Source organism: Barbatula barbatula (assembly GCF_947034865.1).
Source record: "Barbatula barbatula genome assembly, chromosome: 16".
In the NCBI taxonomy this organism is placed as follows: Eukaryota; Metazoa; Chordata; class Actinopteri; order Cypriniformes; family Nemacheilidae; genus Barbatula; species Barbatula barbatula.
In genome coordinates, this window is record NC_136779.1 from 11,106,538 (window position 1) to 11,121,257 (window position 14,720).

General features: G+C 39.1%; 2 protein-coding genes across 3 annotated transcripts; one reads left to right on the top strand and one right to left on the bottom strand.

Moving 5' to 3' along the window:
- The first annotated feature begins 3,098 nt into the window (after nucleotides 1-3,098).
- On the top strand, nucleotides 3,099-10,235 carry l3mbtl2 (L3MBTL histone methyl-lysine binding protein 2). Its single transcript, XM_079477010.1, has 17 exons — nucleotides 3,099-3,798; nucleotides 3,939-4,074; nucleotides 4,207-4,340; nucleotides 4,435-4,549; nucleotides 4,691-4,770; nucleotides 6,349-6,466; nucleotides 6,578-6,712; nucleotides 6,799-6,887; nucleotides 6,970-7,219; nucleotides 7,876-7,952; nucleotides 8,062-8,166; nucleotides 8,257-8,404; nucleotides 8,493-8,575; nucleotides 8,670-8,904; nucleotides 9,048-9,113; nucleotides 9,259-9,417; nucleotides 9,501-10,235. Exons 1-17 carry the CDS (start codon nucleotides 3,442-3,444, stop codon nucleotides 9,611-9,613), a joined length of 2,400 nt encoding a protein of 799 aa, XP_079333136.1. The 5' UTR covers nucleotides 3,099-3,441; the 3' UTR covers nucleotides 9,614-10,235.
- Nucleotides 10,066-14,633, bottom strand: chadlb (chondroadherin-like b). Of its 2 annotated transcripts, none has more exons than XM_079477011.1 (8): nucleotides 14,229-14,633; nucleotides 13,529-13,696; nucleotides 13,222-13,416; nucleotides 12,726-13,027; nucleotides 12,120-12,621; nucleotides 11,363-12,049; nucleotides 11,118-11,284; nucleotides 10,066-10,776 (listed from the first exon to the last, which is right to left on the bottom strand). In XM_079477011.1, exons 2-8 carry the CDS (start codon nucleotides 13,688-13,690, stop codon nucleotides 10,512-10,514), a joined length of 2,280 nt encoding a protein of 759 aa, XP_079333137.1. In that variant the 5' UTR covers nucleotides 13,691-13,696; nucleotides 14,229-14,633; the 3' UTR covers nucleotides 10,066-10,511. The 2 variants fall into 2 exon arrangements, with proteins under 2 accessions (XP_079333137.1, XP_079333138.1); XM_079477012.1 differs by having other exon boundaries at nucleotides 14,336-14,627.
- Between the last annotated feature and the right edge of the window lie 87 nt (nucleotides 14,634-14,720).

The following is a 14,720-nucleotide window of genomic DNA, read 5'->3' on the forward strand; positions in this document are numbered from 1 at the left end:
CGAGGAGGATCCTGGGCATCACCAGGCTGGACCTTGTACCAAACACTGAAGTGCTGGCCCAGGCAAAAACATTCAGCATGCACACACTCCTTTCACAAAGAGGCCTACGCTGGCTTGGCCATGTCTGGATTCCTAAGGACATCATGTATGGCGAGCTCACCACCGGCACCAGACCAACAGGCAGACCAGTGCTCCGGTACAAAAACATTGGCAAGCGTGACCTGAAAGCCTGAGGCCGAAAGCCTGAATCCTGCGGTTTCAGGCTTCACCTGTAGTAACTGCAACAGACTCTGCCGCTCTCGTATTGGACTGTTTAGCCACATCAGGCATTGCAATTCCACAACAGACTGACCCGGCCGCGGATACTAAATTGTCTCTCGAGAGGATGCTGATTGACATTACAATGGTTATACAGAAGCTACTTTATTGTTAAAATGCTGACATAAATAAAATAAGCAGTCAATAAGCAGGCTAAATAACCATAAAGGTTAATGTAAATGAAAATACTTTTTACAAGAATTGGAATCCATAAGCAGAATCGGAACTGAGTAAATTCAAATTATATTCAGTCCTGTATAAAATAGTACACAAAATTACGTTCTGATATACGGGTTATAAATTATATTTGAAAGGCAAAAACCAATAGCAAAAAAAGTGAATTCAAGGTTTTTAATGGTCTTTTTAATTTTTTTTTATAATTTACTTTGATTGGTTGTTTTATGAATTGCACAGTGTAAAATACACCCAAGAGATTTTTCCATTTAGAGGAGCTTCACGCTGTCCTTAGTCATCATCCAACTTTACAGACCACTACAGACAGTGATATAACTGTCAAAAATAATTATATGTGTGAGGGATGTCCATGTTCATCTGAAAACAAATCTGTAAACAAGATTCTTATAGTGAGTGAGTCAATTTTGAGTCAGATCTATTATTCACAAGCAGAACTGTATATTCCACTTTGTTTTTGAGTCTCTCCTAGGACAATATTTTGTGATTCATATTTGACGGACAAACCTTTCATGATTTTGTTTATTATAGAAACTGAACCAGGTTGTATGCTTATGTTCTAAAGTCTGGCAACATGAGAGTACGGTGACTCAACTAAAGCAAAACAAAAATTGAAATCATATAGATCCATCTTATCCATGCAGAAAATGCATCAGTCAGAATTTACTGTAATATCTAATCCAATACTAATATGCCAAACCGATCGCAAGACCAGAAGGTGTTGAGATCAAGACCAAGTCAAGACCAAGAGCAGTGCTTCTAAAATTAATCTAAAACACTAAAAAGTCATAATCACAGTGTTCTTATTTATTCCGGCACAACAGTAAAAAAAAGCAAAAAATATGAAATCAAATGCTTTTACCAGAAGTTTTACATCCAATCACATAAATTATGTTAAAGGCAGGGTGTTCGATTTCTCTTAGTCGTTGTTGATGTTCAAATCACCAAAACAAACACACCCCTACCCCATCTTTCGCATTCGTCATCGCTTGGCTCGAATAATGTCCGTCCTGTACATTGTACACCTTACTGCTGATTGGCTACAAGGTTGTTTCGGTACTCGGCCTGACTGTGTCTAAACAAGCGTAATTCGGAAATCGGACACCCCTCATTCAACACATAAATCAGAAAATGCACCCGCAATTTTCAAGTCTTGAAAAGTCTTGAAATAAAATCCTGAGACTAAGTCTGAGATCCAAAGACAGTCGAGACCAAGACCATCAAAATATTGTCTTGAGAGCAGTCTTGAGACCAAGAATGGTCTTGAGTACTATAACACTATACCACAAACTATGTCTTATGTCTGGTTATAATCATTCTTTCATTATCACTAAAATAAAAAATTGAAAACACCAAAGCATACATAGGATATAAATAAAATATTTTACCCAGTCTTAGAAAACCAGGTTTAAGTTAAAAATCGAATTATTTGAGTTTGATTTCAACCATTAATTTAATAATGATATACATTTTGACATGGCCTCATTAAAAGCCCTAGACATCTCTTTAGCTTTAGTTGGGTTTTCATAGACTGGGAAACCTTTGTCAACACAATTGGACTTAATAAACATCTGCCAACATCTGCCATTTTAACAACTTTCATTTTGAACACCCTTCATACAGGATGATTTTTACATCTTCATTGACCTATTCCAGTTTGTCAGGAAGGGGAAGGTACAATTAATTTTACAGGTCCAATTTCAGTTTAGTATTCATGTAGACTATTATAAATATACAGTTGGTTTAGTGCTCATTTCGTTTCTTTTTTTAAAGTTTATTAAATGTCTCATTCAGTCAGCTATAGTCGTCTGTGATAAAAAAATTATGTTCCTTGAATTTGAATGGCCTTTAATGAAGAATTTGAACGTCCTTGGAGATTTTCTTGCCAAATACGTTTTTACTGTGTAGTATGGCACAATTTCCCTCAAAGTTTCACTATATAGCATTTCTTTTTAAAAGGTACCATATAAATAAAAATAAACCCAACTTAATCCGTCGTGAACGGAACAGTTCACCCAAAAATCTAAAATCTGTCATTTCGAGTTAATCTCTATCTATATAAATGTATTTGTTCTTATGAACACAGAGACAGATATTTGGAAGAATACTTGTAACCAAACGGGTCCTGGCCACCATTGACTACCATAGTAGGAAGAATAACTTTATGAAGATATTCTGGGGCACTTTTGACTGCCATTGTCTTTTTTCCTACAATGCGAGTTACTGGGGTCCAAGAACTGTTTGGTTACAAGCATTTGTCCAAATATCTTTCTCTGTGATCCATTAAACAAATATATTTTAAAAGGCTTAGAAGAACTAAAGAGTGAGTAAGTTGATGACACAATTTTCATTTTCCGTGTTCATAAAAGAAAATTCAGGTTCCACCGAGATTTGAACTCGGATCGCTGGATTCAGAGTCCAGAGTGCTAACCATTACACCATGGAACCCCTGTGCTCGCGATGTGTCGATCAAGACTATTTGATCTTCCTATATTAATAGGACATTCAAATATAGTATTGTATTTGTGGCGTTAAAACGTATTGATAGTGCATAACAATTATAAATATGCACATTTCCTGAGGTTTTCATAAAGTCATTTTGGAAAGACATTCTTTACTCCAGCCCTGATGATGGCGATAACGTGCTATTCATGGAAAGCAAACCACTATTCACCAGCAAGCCATTACATGCAGATTGCAGAAGCATGCAAGAAAGAGTTTTCTTTTCGCACATGATAATGTTCAAACTTTTGTTTTAAATTTTCGTATTTTATACCTTAATTCTGAAACAGCCCTCTCTGATGTTCCTCGGAGCTTTTGTTCTGTTTATATGCTTGCAGCAACGAAAGAGACACATTGAAGAGGACACTCAGGTGCTCATATAAGAATTATCTGGACCAGGCTGCTTGTCAGAGTTTACAAGAACCAAAAATGCCAAGCCGCTGCGTTGCTTATGGCTGTGGGAAGTTCAGTGGGCAGAAAGTCTCAATGTTCAGATTTCCTAAGGATCCAGATGAGTTCCACACATGGGAGAAGCAGGTCCAGAAAACCCGAAAGAACTGGATGGCCAAGTCTTTCTCCTATTTATGCTCTGAGCATTTTACCAGGGACTGCTTTGAGCCTCCATCTGTTGTTCCCGGTAAGCCAGGATTCAAAGGACTGAGACTAAAGGAGGCTGCTGTCCCTACTGTTTTCTTCCGACCATCATGCACTAAATGTGGAGGTAACGATGCTTCCTGTACCATATGTGCTGCAAAGGTAATAAGACCCATCGGACCTCGGGAATCAGTAAGCATCTGATACCTTTTATTTGACATTCTTCCGATATTTAGTTTTTTTGTTGCTTTAGCATTGTTTTAGACATTTTAAGAACATTGTTTTGAACACAAATTGTTTTGCTTAAGCAAATAACATTGCATTTCTTAAAGAATGAACAGCGACTGGCCTCCATAAACATCAACACGGACACAATGAGGCATAATGAGGAAACAGATGAAGCTGACGTGCAACTTTACTCTGGCGGTGAACGTGTTAGAAGTCTTGAAGCAGACAAAGATGGCACAGGTGAATTTTGGTACCCTTGTATCAATGACATGGATAAGTACATGAAGCACACTTAAACCCACTATAAGCGTCATCTGTGCGGTGGTGGTGGTGGTGTGTCCTGAAATCCAAACACTCTCGCAATCTCTTTAGTGCTGTGTGAAATGTGTGGCACTCCTGGCACCAGGGACACCTTCTTCTCCAGGTCCAAGCGCTTCTGCAGTAGATCATGCTCTCGCTCGTACTCTTCTAATGCAAAGAAATCCTCAGTTCTTGCACGGCTGCAGGTGGGTGTGAGGATGCCATTTCTGTCAATAGACACCTTATAAAACAGATGAATATTGAAGTACCTGTGATTATGTTTGGTATCTCTGTACTCAGGGAAAGCCACCCATGAAAAAGAGACCACAAACACTTGTTCTGAAACGACAGTCTGAGGTGTCCGCTCCAAAGGCCAATGAGCAGCAACAGGAGAGCAGAGCTTTTGGACAGGATGGTGAGAAGATGCTCCACGCACACTAGAACACAATGGCACATGGCACTCTTATCACTACCAAACTTTATTTCTCATAACTATTGTCATTTATTTATGGGCTATTTAAGAAGTTTTAAACTTAAAATCGTGTTTTCTTATCAGCGACTTTAGCTGGATTTGACTGGGGTAGTTACCTTGAGAAAAATGGCTACCTTGCTGCTCCTGTGTCCTGCTTCAGACATGTGAGTGACTTTCTTCTTTTAACAAGTTCAAAATGTATCAGTAAGTGTGGTGGATGTATTTAAGCCAGGGGAAAGTTTAGTAGAAGAAAGCATGAAAGGGGAAAGAGCATCCCTCTTTTGAGCTTACTACAAGGTCATGCTTCTCGTGTCAATTACGTTGTGTCTCATTACTTTTTACAATTGACATTACGGTATGAAGCACATATCATAGGATCAGTTGTTACAAATGTAAACGTATGTACAGTATAACTTTACCATAAAGACTTTAAACTAGTTTTGTTATTGTTAGAACTTTATAGCGATTATAACATTATTTTGGAGTTTTTTAATTCATTGTAAACCTGGAAATGCAAGATAATAATTTTTTTTAATTTTCTAAGCCTGGGAAGTTTAATTTAAGAAAGCATTTTTTGTGCACAGCTCTAAAATATTAAATTGAATTATATAAATTTAATTTGAAAAGGATTATATCATATGTATATAACTTCCTTTTGTCAAGTAAACACGAGTAATAATGTTTTAATGAAGCTGTCATTTTGTTTTAAAGGTATAGTTCACCCAAAAATTTAAATTCTGTCATCATTTTCTTATCCTTAGGTTGTTCCAAACCTGTATAAATGTCTTTGTTCTGCTGAACACAAAGAAAGATATTTGTGTAAATGATGACGGAATTTTCATTTTTGGGTGAACTGTCCCTTTAAGAAGCTCAAAATCATAACAGGTTCCTCAGAGAAATTAAAATTAGGGCTGATTAATCACATCCAAAATAAAACTTTGTTTTCTAAATACATGTCTGTGGACTGTACATATTAATTTTGTATTTATAAACGAATACATACATATATACTGTATATAGATTGAGTAAATATTTAGTTATTTATTATTTATATATATGCACCAATAATTGAAATGGCTTATAAACGTCTATGTAGTTTTATATTTGTCTTAAATATTTACATGAATGTGTATATGTTTATAGATAGAAAATGATATGCACAGTATGTGCCCTGGCCGTTTCTCAATTACAAGAAAGCAAAGAATGGACTTGTGTTCTCGTGGAGACCGGTCTTACGAGGCAGCCTAGAAAGAACAATCTTGGATGTACGCGCTGCAGTGACTTCTTGGACTTTGAGCAGGGTTTCATACACGCGCAAGACTGCATTCAATGCATCCTTGATATCAAGAACACATCCGGGTACTTTTATGCGTTCTCTGTTTTCGTGTTCTTGAGTATTGGAACCAGACTTTGATGGTTATTGATGACGTAGAGCAAGAACACGAGGACACAATACCGCTGAAGAATGCATATTGAGAAACGGCCCCTAATTAAAATGTAAAAGCAGGTCCAAGGTAACAAACAATTTTAAATATGGCGGCATCTTGATAACTTCAACTCTCATTGGTTCTCGTGTCTTGTGACGAAACAGGAAAATTATTTTTGAGAATTATGAGAGGTTTTTCATTACTTAGAGTATTGTAAGTAATGAAAATGACTGATAAGATTTGTGAACCGTGTTAGTCGACCTGTTGCACTATATAAATACAATAAGTTCCTCACCACGTTCTGTTGATTGACAGGCGCCACTCTGTGCTCAATGGGACGACATCCGTGTGGGGTTAAAAGTGGAGGTTCTCAACTCTTACACAACCTTGCACACTAAAGTGTACTGGATCGCAACTATAGTACTGCTGGCAGGTATATAACTCAATTTTTCTCTCAGAGGTATATAAGTGTGTGGCCTTCATCTGACTAAACCAGTAACATTGTGTAATAAATAGCATATTATTCGCTGTTACTCTTTCTCAGGCTACAAGGCTCTTTTGCGCTTCGAGGGCTTTGAGGATGATGACAGGCGTGACTTTTGGTGTAACTTGGGCACAGCAGATGTTCATCCTATAGGCTGGTGTGCGGTGAACAGCAAGCTCCTCGTCCCACCACGAGGTGACTGCTGACCCTTTAAATACACTGATATATTTTGAATCATGCTACCTGCAAAGATCCAAGTTTAAGCTCTGTATTTCTGGCAGAGATTCACCAGAAGATCGAAGACTTGAAATCTTACCTGATGGAGCGATTGGTTGGAGCAGACACACTTCCTGTCGATTTTCACGTCAAGGTGACGGCAACATCCAATCTGTTTTCTCTTCCTATCTGCATAGTAGTCTCTCGATCGTTTTTCTCTTCCGTCTGTGTTTCAGATGGCAGACAGTATGAGGTGTCCATTCAGGCAGGGGATTCGGGTGGAGGTGGTTGATCGTTCGCAGGTGAGACGTACCCGTTTAGCAGTGGTGGATACAGTGATTGGAGGTCGGCTCAGGCTGCTGTATGAGGACGAGGGGCTGGGAGCTTCAGGCGAGGCGCTGTCGGATTTCTGGTGTCACATGCAGAGTCCTCTTGTACACTTTGTGGGCTGGTCTGAAAGAGTGGGCCACTCCATCAAACGAACAGGTGAGAAGATACTGTTAAAAGGTTTAAAGGGTTAAAACTATGAAGTTAAAGGGGTCATATGACAAGGCTAACACAAATATTATTGTTTGTTTTAGATGTAATGCAATGTGTATACACGATTTAAGGTTAAAAAACGCTGTATTGTATAGACCGTGCATGTTTGTATCTCCGCTTTGCTCTGCCTCTCTAAAACACGCAGATTTTTTACAAAGCTAATCACTCTGAAAAGCAAGGTGTGATATGATTGGCCAGTTAACCAGTCCGTAATGATTTAACGCCTCTTACCATATTTAGAACATCAGGATCCAAAACAATTGTACTGACAAGTACGCCCACCTTAGTTGCAACATTTGGGTGGTCTTTGTCAAATCATACCACAAACTGACGTAGATTTGTGGGGGTGTGGTTACACAAGGCCTTTCAGGCAGGTCTGGGTGAGCATTCACTTTTAGATAGAATACTTCTTTTGTTCCGACACTTCAATTTATTCAATTTTACGTATCTAACACATGCAACTAATAACACACCAGACACAGAAAAACACGTATTCACGCCATTTGACTCCTTTAAGTCTGGAAGCACAACCAAAAATCTATTGTTTTTCAATTATGTTACCACAATGTTTTGGATTATGTCACGGATGACATTTTTGATAGATCCGAATGTCAACATGGGCACCCATCCTGCTTTTCGCAAGCCCCTTCAAGACAGTGTGCCACATCAGTTCAAGAGGGTTAGTGCATATGCCATTAATGAAAAATTGACTTTTTGTACTAAATAATTTTTACTTGTATGTTTATAAATCTTATGTTAATCATGAATTCATCACAACATGCACAAAGTTAAGGACTGTCTACATGGGGGAAACGTTTTTTGAGGAAGGCATGAAACTTGAAGCAGTTGATCCTCTGAACCTCGGGAACATCTGCGTGGCATCAGTCCGTAAGGTATAGGCACATTTCGATTTTTAATGATTATCGGAATGTACATTAAACTGTTGAAAGGAGTCATTTAATTTGGATTATCGTGACCCCCAGGTTTTGCTAGATGGATACATCATGATTGGCATTGACGGTTTCGAGATCGGTGATGGATCTGACTGGTTTTGTTACCATGCCAGTTCATATGCCATCTTACCTGTAGGATATTGCCAGGACAACAACATACCGCTTACTGTACCCACTGGTAATGTGCTTAAGTTTTTTTTCCATCTGTTCATGAATCCATTATAGCTGTTTAGTGTTTATTCAGGTATTGCTTACCTTCTCTTCAGGTTATGTTCAAGCAACATTCACATGGTCAAAATATTTAGAAGAAACGGGAACTGTGGCTGCTCCTCGAAGACTTTTTAACACGGTTAGGGTTTGAAATGCCTAAATGTAAATGCAATACATTTTGTATATGGGTTTAATGTTAAGAAGCTTGTCCCTCCCTCATCGGTCTTTCACAGGATGATATAGGTCATGGCTTTACCTCTGGCATGAAGCTAGAGGCAGTGGACCTTATGGAGCCACGGCTGGTGTGCGTGGCCACTGTCAGGCGTTGTGTTGGCCGGCTTCTCCTCCTGCACTTTGATGGCTGGGAGCCTGAGTTTGATCAGTGGGTGGACTGTCAGTCACCTGAAATTTATCCTGTGGGCTGGTGTGAAATCACTGTGTACCAGCTGCAGCCACCCATCGGCCCAGGTAGGGGAAACCAATAAGAAAGCTTTTAAAGCTTTGGAAAATGGGTCATGAAGAGAGAATATCAGAGCTAATGATTGTTTTCATGTATGCATGCCAAAACATTGGCCATTTTATGCATGAATTTATGTTTGGTCTCTATATAGAACCCCCACAGAGTCAGGAACGCCCCAACCCAAGCAAAAAGGCAAAACCTTTCCTTGGGAAAAGGAGTAAGTTAATTTTTTTATTGCTGGTTACTTCTTTTGCTGTTTTGTCTTTTCAGATTCAGATTAAAACCACTGTTGTGGTATTGTATTGTTTATGCTTTCCATCACACTTTTTTGTATGATTCAAAGATTTATTTATTTGCTCCAGGGCGAAGATTTGTGAAAAAAAACATAAACATCAAAAAGTCATCTAAAATCCAGCCCCCTCAGCCCAGTGAGAACCCAGAAACTAAAGAGGACCCTTTTCCAGACCCCTCTGTTATACCCTCCACCACCTTACAAATAAAGACAGAGCCAGAGGAAAACAGTATGTGGCATTATATTTTGTAATTTTGTTCAATTATTTGTAAATGCATTTTAGCTGAAACCCTTTTTCTCTCTTTCCATTAGTTATTGCAGTAAGAATAAAGGTGGAGGAAATGGAAACCCCCATATTATCCAGCAAAGAAAGCGAAAACCTGGAAGCCTTCACAGCTTTCAAACAAGAAGACAGCTCAGTTTAAGACATTTCCTGTGCATCTTAAAGTTCTTTATGGGTCACTATAAAACTATACATTTTATAATTAAAACAGTAGTGAGTTTATTAACCATTGTTTATTAGTTTAAAAAGTGTGTAAATAACATAATATTGGCATATTCATTTTTATACAGTGTTCATTTTTTACATTTAATAAAATGTTGTTATCCTGTTGTGAAATGTAAAAATAATCTTGACTATTTTTAAGACATAGCCAAGTAACACAAAATGTTATGAATGTTTAAAATGATGTGCCAACTTATGACCCATTTTTTGTTATCAGTACTTCTTTGTATGTTGTTCTAGGTATTAGAAGCAAACAAAATCTATAGATCACTTCAGAAAGCGTTAACGTGCTGGTCTAGAAGAACTTAACGTTTTAGTGTTTTTAACACTACACAAACGTTTGACCAAAATACAACCAACAGAACCAAATTAAAATGATAAAGGAATATCATTAAGATTTAATTATATATGCAAGAGTTAGAAATTAATAAACAAAATGAAACCAGAAGGTCTTTTGGACCTGTGTTAAAATCTTCCGAATTTGTCTATAGGATGAAAACATATTTTACATGTAATACAATTTATAAAAGTAATGTTTTGACAAAACTGTTGTTATCTTCATATCATGTTTAGCGATTTAGTGTTACCGTGTCTTAGACCATAAAATCAGCATTGTACATGAAAATCAATATTGCAGATTAACAAAGATGAAAATTTATTAGCATTATTAACATTTTCTAGGGTTATTAGAATCAATGCGGCTTTTAAAACATTAGGCAGAATATCAGTTATTATCTGCATACATAATTAATCAAAACAAGTTCATTCACTGATATAACTTATGTTTAAAATATTAGTTAATTGTTTACACAGCAGCCTCACACTGACTTCCTTTTCTTGTTGGTGTTTTTTTGCACTATATGAGGTTTTGCAAATTTCCGTGGCTGGCCTTTGACTTTTGGAGGGCTGATTTGAGCTGATTGAGTCCGCTTGGTTGGTTTGGAGATTTTGGGATTCTGAGTAGGGGGTGGCTTTTCCCCTGGGCAGCTTTTAAAGACGTGTACATCTTTGACCATTTGACCTCTCAGTTCTGGTGGGTAGCCACATGTGGCTCTGACCCTCAGATTCACCTGTTCAATCCACCTAGTGGCATGACAGACATGGAGAAACATTATCTGTTCTATAAACACATATGACACTGGAGTGGAATGGCAAGATTTCATAAGAAATACATTTGACTTCGGGATAGTTCACCCTCAAATGAAACCAGTATGACTTTCTTTCATCAGCAGAACACAAAAGAAGATATTTTGAAGAATGTTGGTAACCAAAAAACGTTGATACCCATTAACTTGTATGGCCTCAAAACGTCAATGGTAACACATTTTTTTAGTGACAATTCTTTTTCTAAATATCTCCATTTGGTGAGTAAATGATGAAAGAATTGTAATTTTTGGGTGAACGATCACGAAAGGTCGACTTACCTCCGAAGAGGCAGCAGTGGGCAGTCACAAAGCAGTGGATTCTCTGCCAAGTTTACAACCTCAAGTCCTGAGAGTGGACTCAAATCTGGAAGCTCCTCAAGCTGGTTCCCTTCCAGAAACAGACTCTGCAGTCCCGACCCCAACCCTGCCAGAGACTCTCGAGACATCTTTAAAAGAGAAAAAGATGGAGGTGATTTAAACGTTTGCATTTTTGTGGCATTATGGATGTCACTTGTTTTCCTCACCTTTTCTAAACCCATATGATCAAGGTAAAGGTGTTTCAGTGTGGCAGCAACTGGCTGGAAAACCCCTGCTCCTATCCAACGAATGGGGTTACGAGAGAGATTGAGCTCTGCCAGACTTTTGGCTTTACTGTAAGCTTCACTTGGCAACTCCTTCAGTTTGTTGTTGCCCAGATGCAGAGTTTCCAAGTCAGGTGCAGGATCAAAGGCTTTGAGAGCAATGGTTGTGATGGCGTTTGAAGTCAGATAGAGACCTCTCAGTTTCTCAGCACCTGTCAGGAGCCCGGCTTCCAACTTGGTGATCACATTGTTCTCCATGTGTAGTGCCAGCAACCCAGGTAATAGCTTGAACGCTCCTTTGGGGAACTGAGTGAAACGATTCTTCTCCAGATGGAGGTAAGTAAGTTTGGATAACCCTTTAAATGCTTCAGGACTCAAGGAGGTGAGATCATTTTCAGAGAGGTAAAGGTACACCAGACTCTTCATACTATTGAAAGCACCGTCCTCTATATCATTGATTTTGCAGCGCTGCAAATGGAGTGAAACCACTTCGCCTGTACCTGGAAAACTGTTGGCGGGGATGTAATGAAAATGGTTGTCTCGCAAGTCCAGCAAGCGCGTGTTTGTTGCAAATCCACGTGGGATCTTGGTGTGGCCTTTGTTTTCACAAGATGAGTGATGATTCAGAGCCTGCAAAATGCATATAGTTTTACATTATACAAAACATATTCTGTATCAACCCCACCAAGTGGTTACCTACCTCACAATCACAGTTAGCTGGGCATTTGACTTTATCCGGAGGGGGCGTTGTGGGTAGCGTGGGTAGTCTGCTCAGCTCCTCCAGCTCAGCCTTTAACATAGCCTCCTGACTTTGACAACGTAAATCAGTCGGGTGCAGGGCCCCCAGGTTCTCACCAGACAGATGAGCCGGACCTGCACACGTGCCACCCAGACGAATGCGCTCTCGTAAAGCCCACTCTCGCAAAGGACGCATGTAGCAGCTGCAGTAGATGGGGTTGCTTGCCAGATTAAGGTGGGTTAATTTTGGGGAGCCCGGGGCCATCGGCTGCAGGATACGCAGCTGGTTGTGGCTTAGGTCCAGATGGGTGAGACAGGGAGAGAGCAGCACAGCTGCGTTCGAAAAATCCTGGAGGGAATTATGATCCAGGAAAAGGTTAGTGAGCTTGGGCATGGATACAGACTCCTCTCCAAGGTAGTTCATGGGGTTATAGCCAAGGTCCAGACGAGTAACTTCTGGAAGTCTGAGGAGAGGGGAAAAAGATGCTGAAGGATTGTCATCAATAAGCAGCCATTTGTCTTTAAACACATACTATACAACAAACGAAAGAAAACGGAAAGCTCTCACCGTGTCATTGTCTCTGTAGGAAAAAACTGCAGTGCATTGTTGTCCAGGCTTAAACGTATAAGAGTGAAGAGTCCAGCAAAAGCCTCTGTTGCAAGATTATTGAGGGAATTGTGACTGAGACGTAACCATTTGATGTTTTGCATACCCTGGAATGCCAAGTTAGGTATGTACACAAGTTGATTGTGTGTGATAGAGAGAAGGTTGAGAAAGCCAAGCTGTGAAAAAGCTCCAGGCTGGATCTCTTCCACCCTATTTCGGTCAATAAGTAGCTGCTTGAGAGAAGTCAGTCCATCAAAGGATTCCTAGATTGGGCACAAGAAAAGAGACTTATATTCAATGGTATAATGCTGCATCTTGTATTCATACATTTTGAAACGTTTATCGAAGCAATTTACAGCAACAGAATAGAAGTCTAAAGGTAAATAATACCTATTGTCCAAGTTGCAGCACTACATATCAGATCCAACTGCAATCCAACATGTCTTGTCTATCTCACCTGGTAGAGGATCTCAATGTTGTTGTTGGCCAGATTGAGTAAGACAAGTCGACCAAGTCTGCGGAAGGCTCCCTCCTTCACTCTTCGAATATTGCTGTTCTGCAGGGACAGGTGGGTGAGGTAAGGGGTGTGTGAGAACGCCCCTGTAGGAAGCTCCTGCAGGTCATTTCCCTTCAGGTCTAGTTTCACTGTTATCTTTAGAGAGAGATCAGATCAGAGCAGAGCAAGCAACCAATGCAAACAGACCCTTAAAGATCCAAGACAGCAATAAATAAGGCCAAAACAATCAGGATGTTACGGAGTTTACCTCATTAATGGTAGGTGGCACCTCGGTGAGATTCTTGTTGACACAAGCAACTGTGAGCTGAATGTTGTCACAGATGCAGAACTTTGGGCATTTGCCTGGATGTACTGTATGGATCCTTAAGGCAAGCAATATCATAAACAGCCACGTGGGAAGGATCAACATTTTGACCTGCAAAGCAGCAAGGAAATACATTTTCAGCAGGTAACAAATTTACATTACACGTCTTGTTTTTCTGTTGCTTATTAACAGGATACTTCACGCAAAAATGTATTTAGTTTACTTTCTTAGATCATAATGGATTTAATCATTTTTAGGTTTCGGGAGAACCTTTAAACTCTAGACTTAGACGTTTTGTTAGCTAGTGATGTGATTTTCTGAGGATTTGGTGCCTTGAACTGCTGGTTAGTTTAACGCGTATTTTTGCAGATTACAGAAGTATTTTAATCCAGAAGCATATACTATTGGAGTCATATAACACATAAACGACAATAAAACATTAATTTTCATTTATTCATAGGAATAAAAAGCATTGTAGGCTACATCAATTCTTTAGACTTTAGAAAAAATCATCTATATGAGAGATCGTCTAAATAAAACTTTTAACGTTTACTTCCGAAAAGTAACACAGACACTCTATGTTCCACACATTCATGTTAATAATGAATAAGAAAAGTGTCTCACGTTTCGGCTATTTTTTTACCTTGATGAATAAATGTATTATCCGAAAAATAAAAGCGCTTCACAAATCAATCCCTTGACCGGTTGCAAAGCATTTCCGAAACCTTCAACAAATGCAAAATAGGCTACCTGGAAATCGCAAAGCAATAGCACAGAGAACGTTATTTTTCAAATGTGAAATATGCCTGCTGAAGTCCCATGAGGTACAAACTTTACACCGCAGTCCTGGCACACTGACTCCATACAAAGACGCGCACTGTTCTCTGTCTGGACATCAGTCTCTCATAAATACAGGACTTGAGAAAAGAAGGGTCCCTTTAAAAGGCATATAAACTTGTCTCTTCATAACTAAACTACCGAGTTTTGACTGAAGAAGAGTTAAAGCCTTTACGACTCGGTAGTCTCGTGGCATTTGTCACTCAGGCGTTGCGTAAAAGCGCAATGGAGTGAGAGAGGTGACCTGCAGAATTCACATTCCTGCAAATGTGTCATCTACGAAGTATATCTATACAGG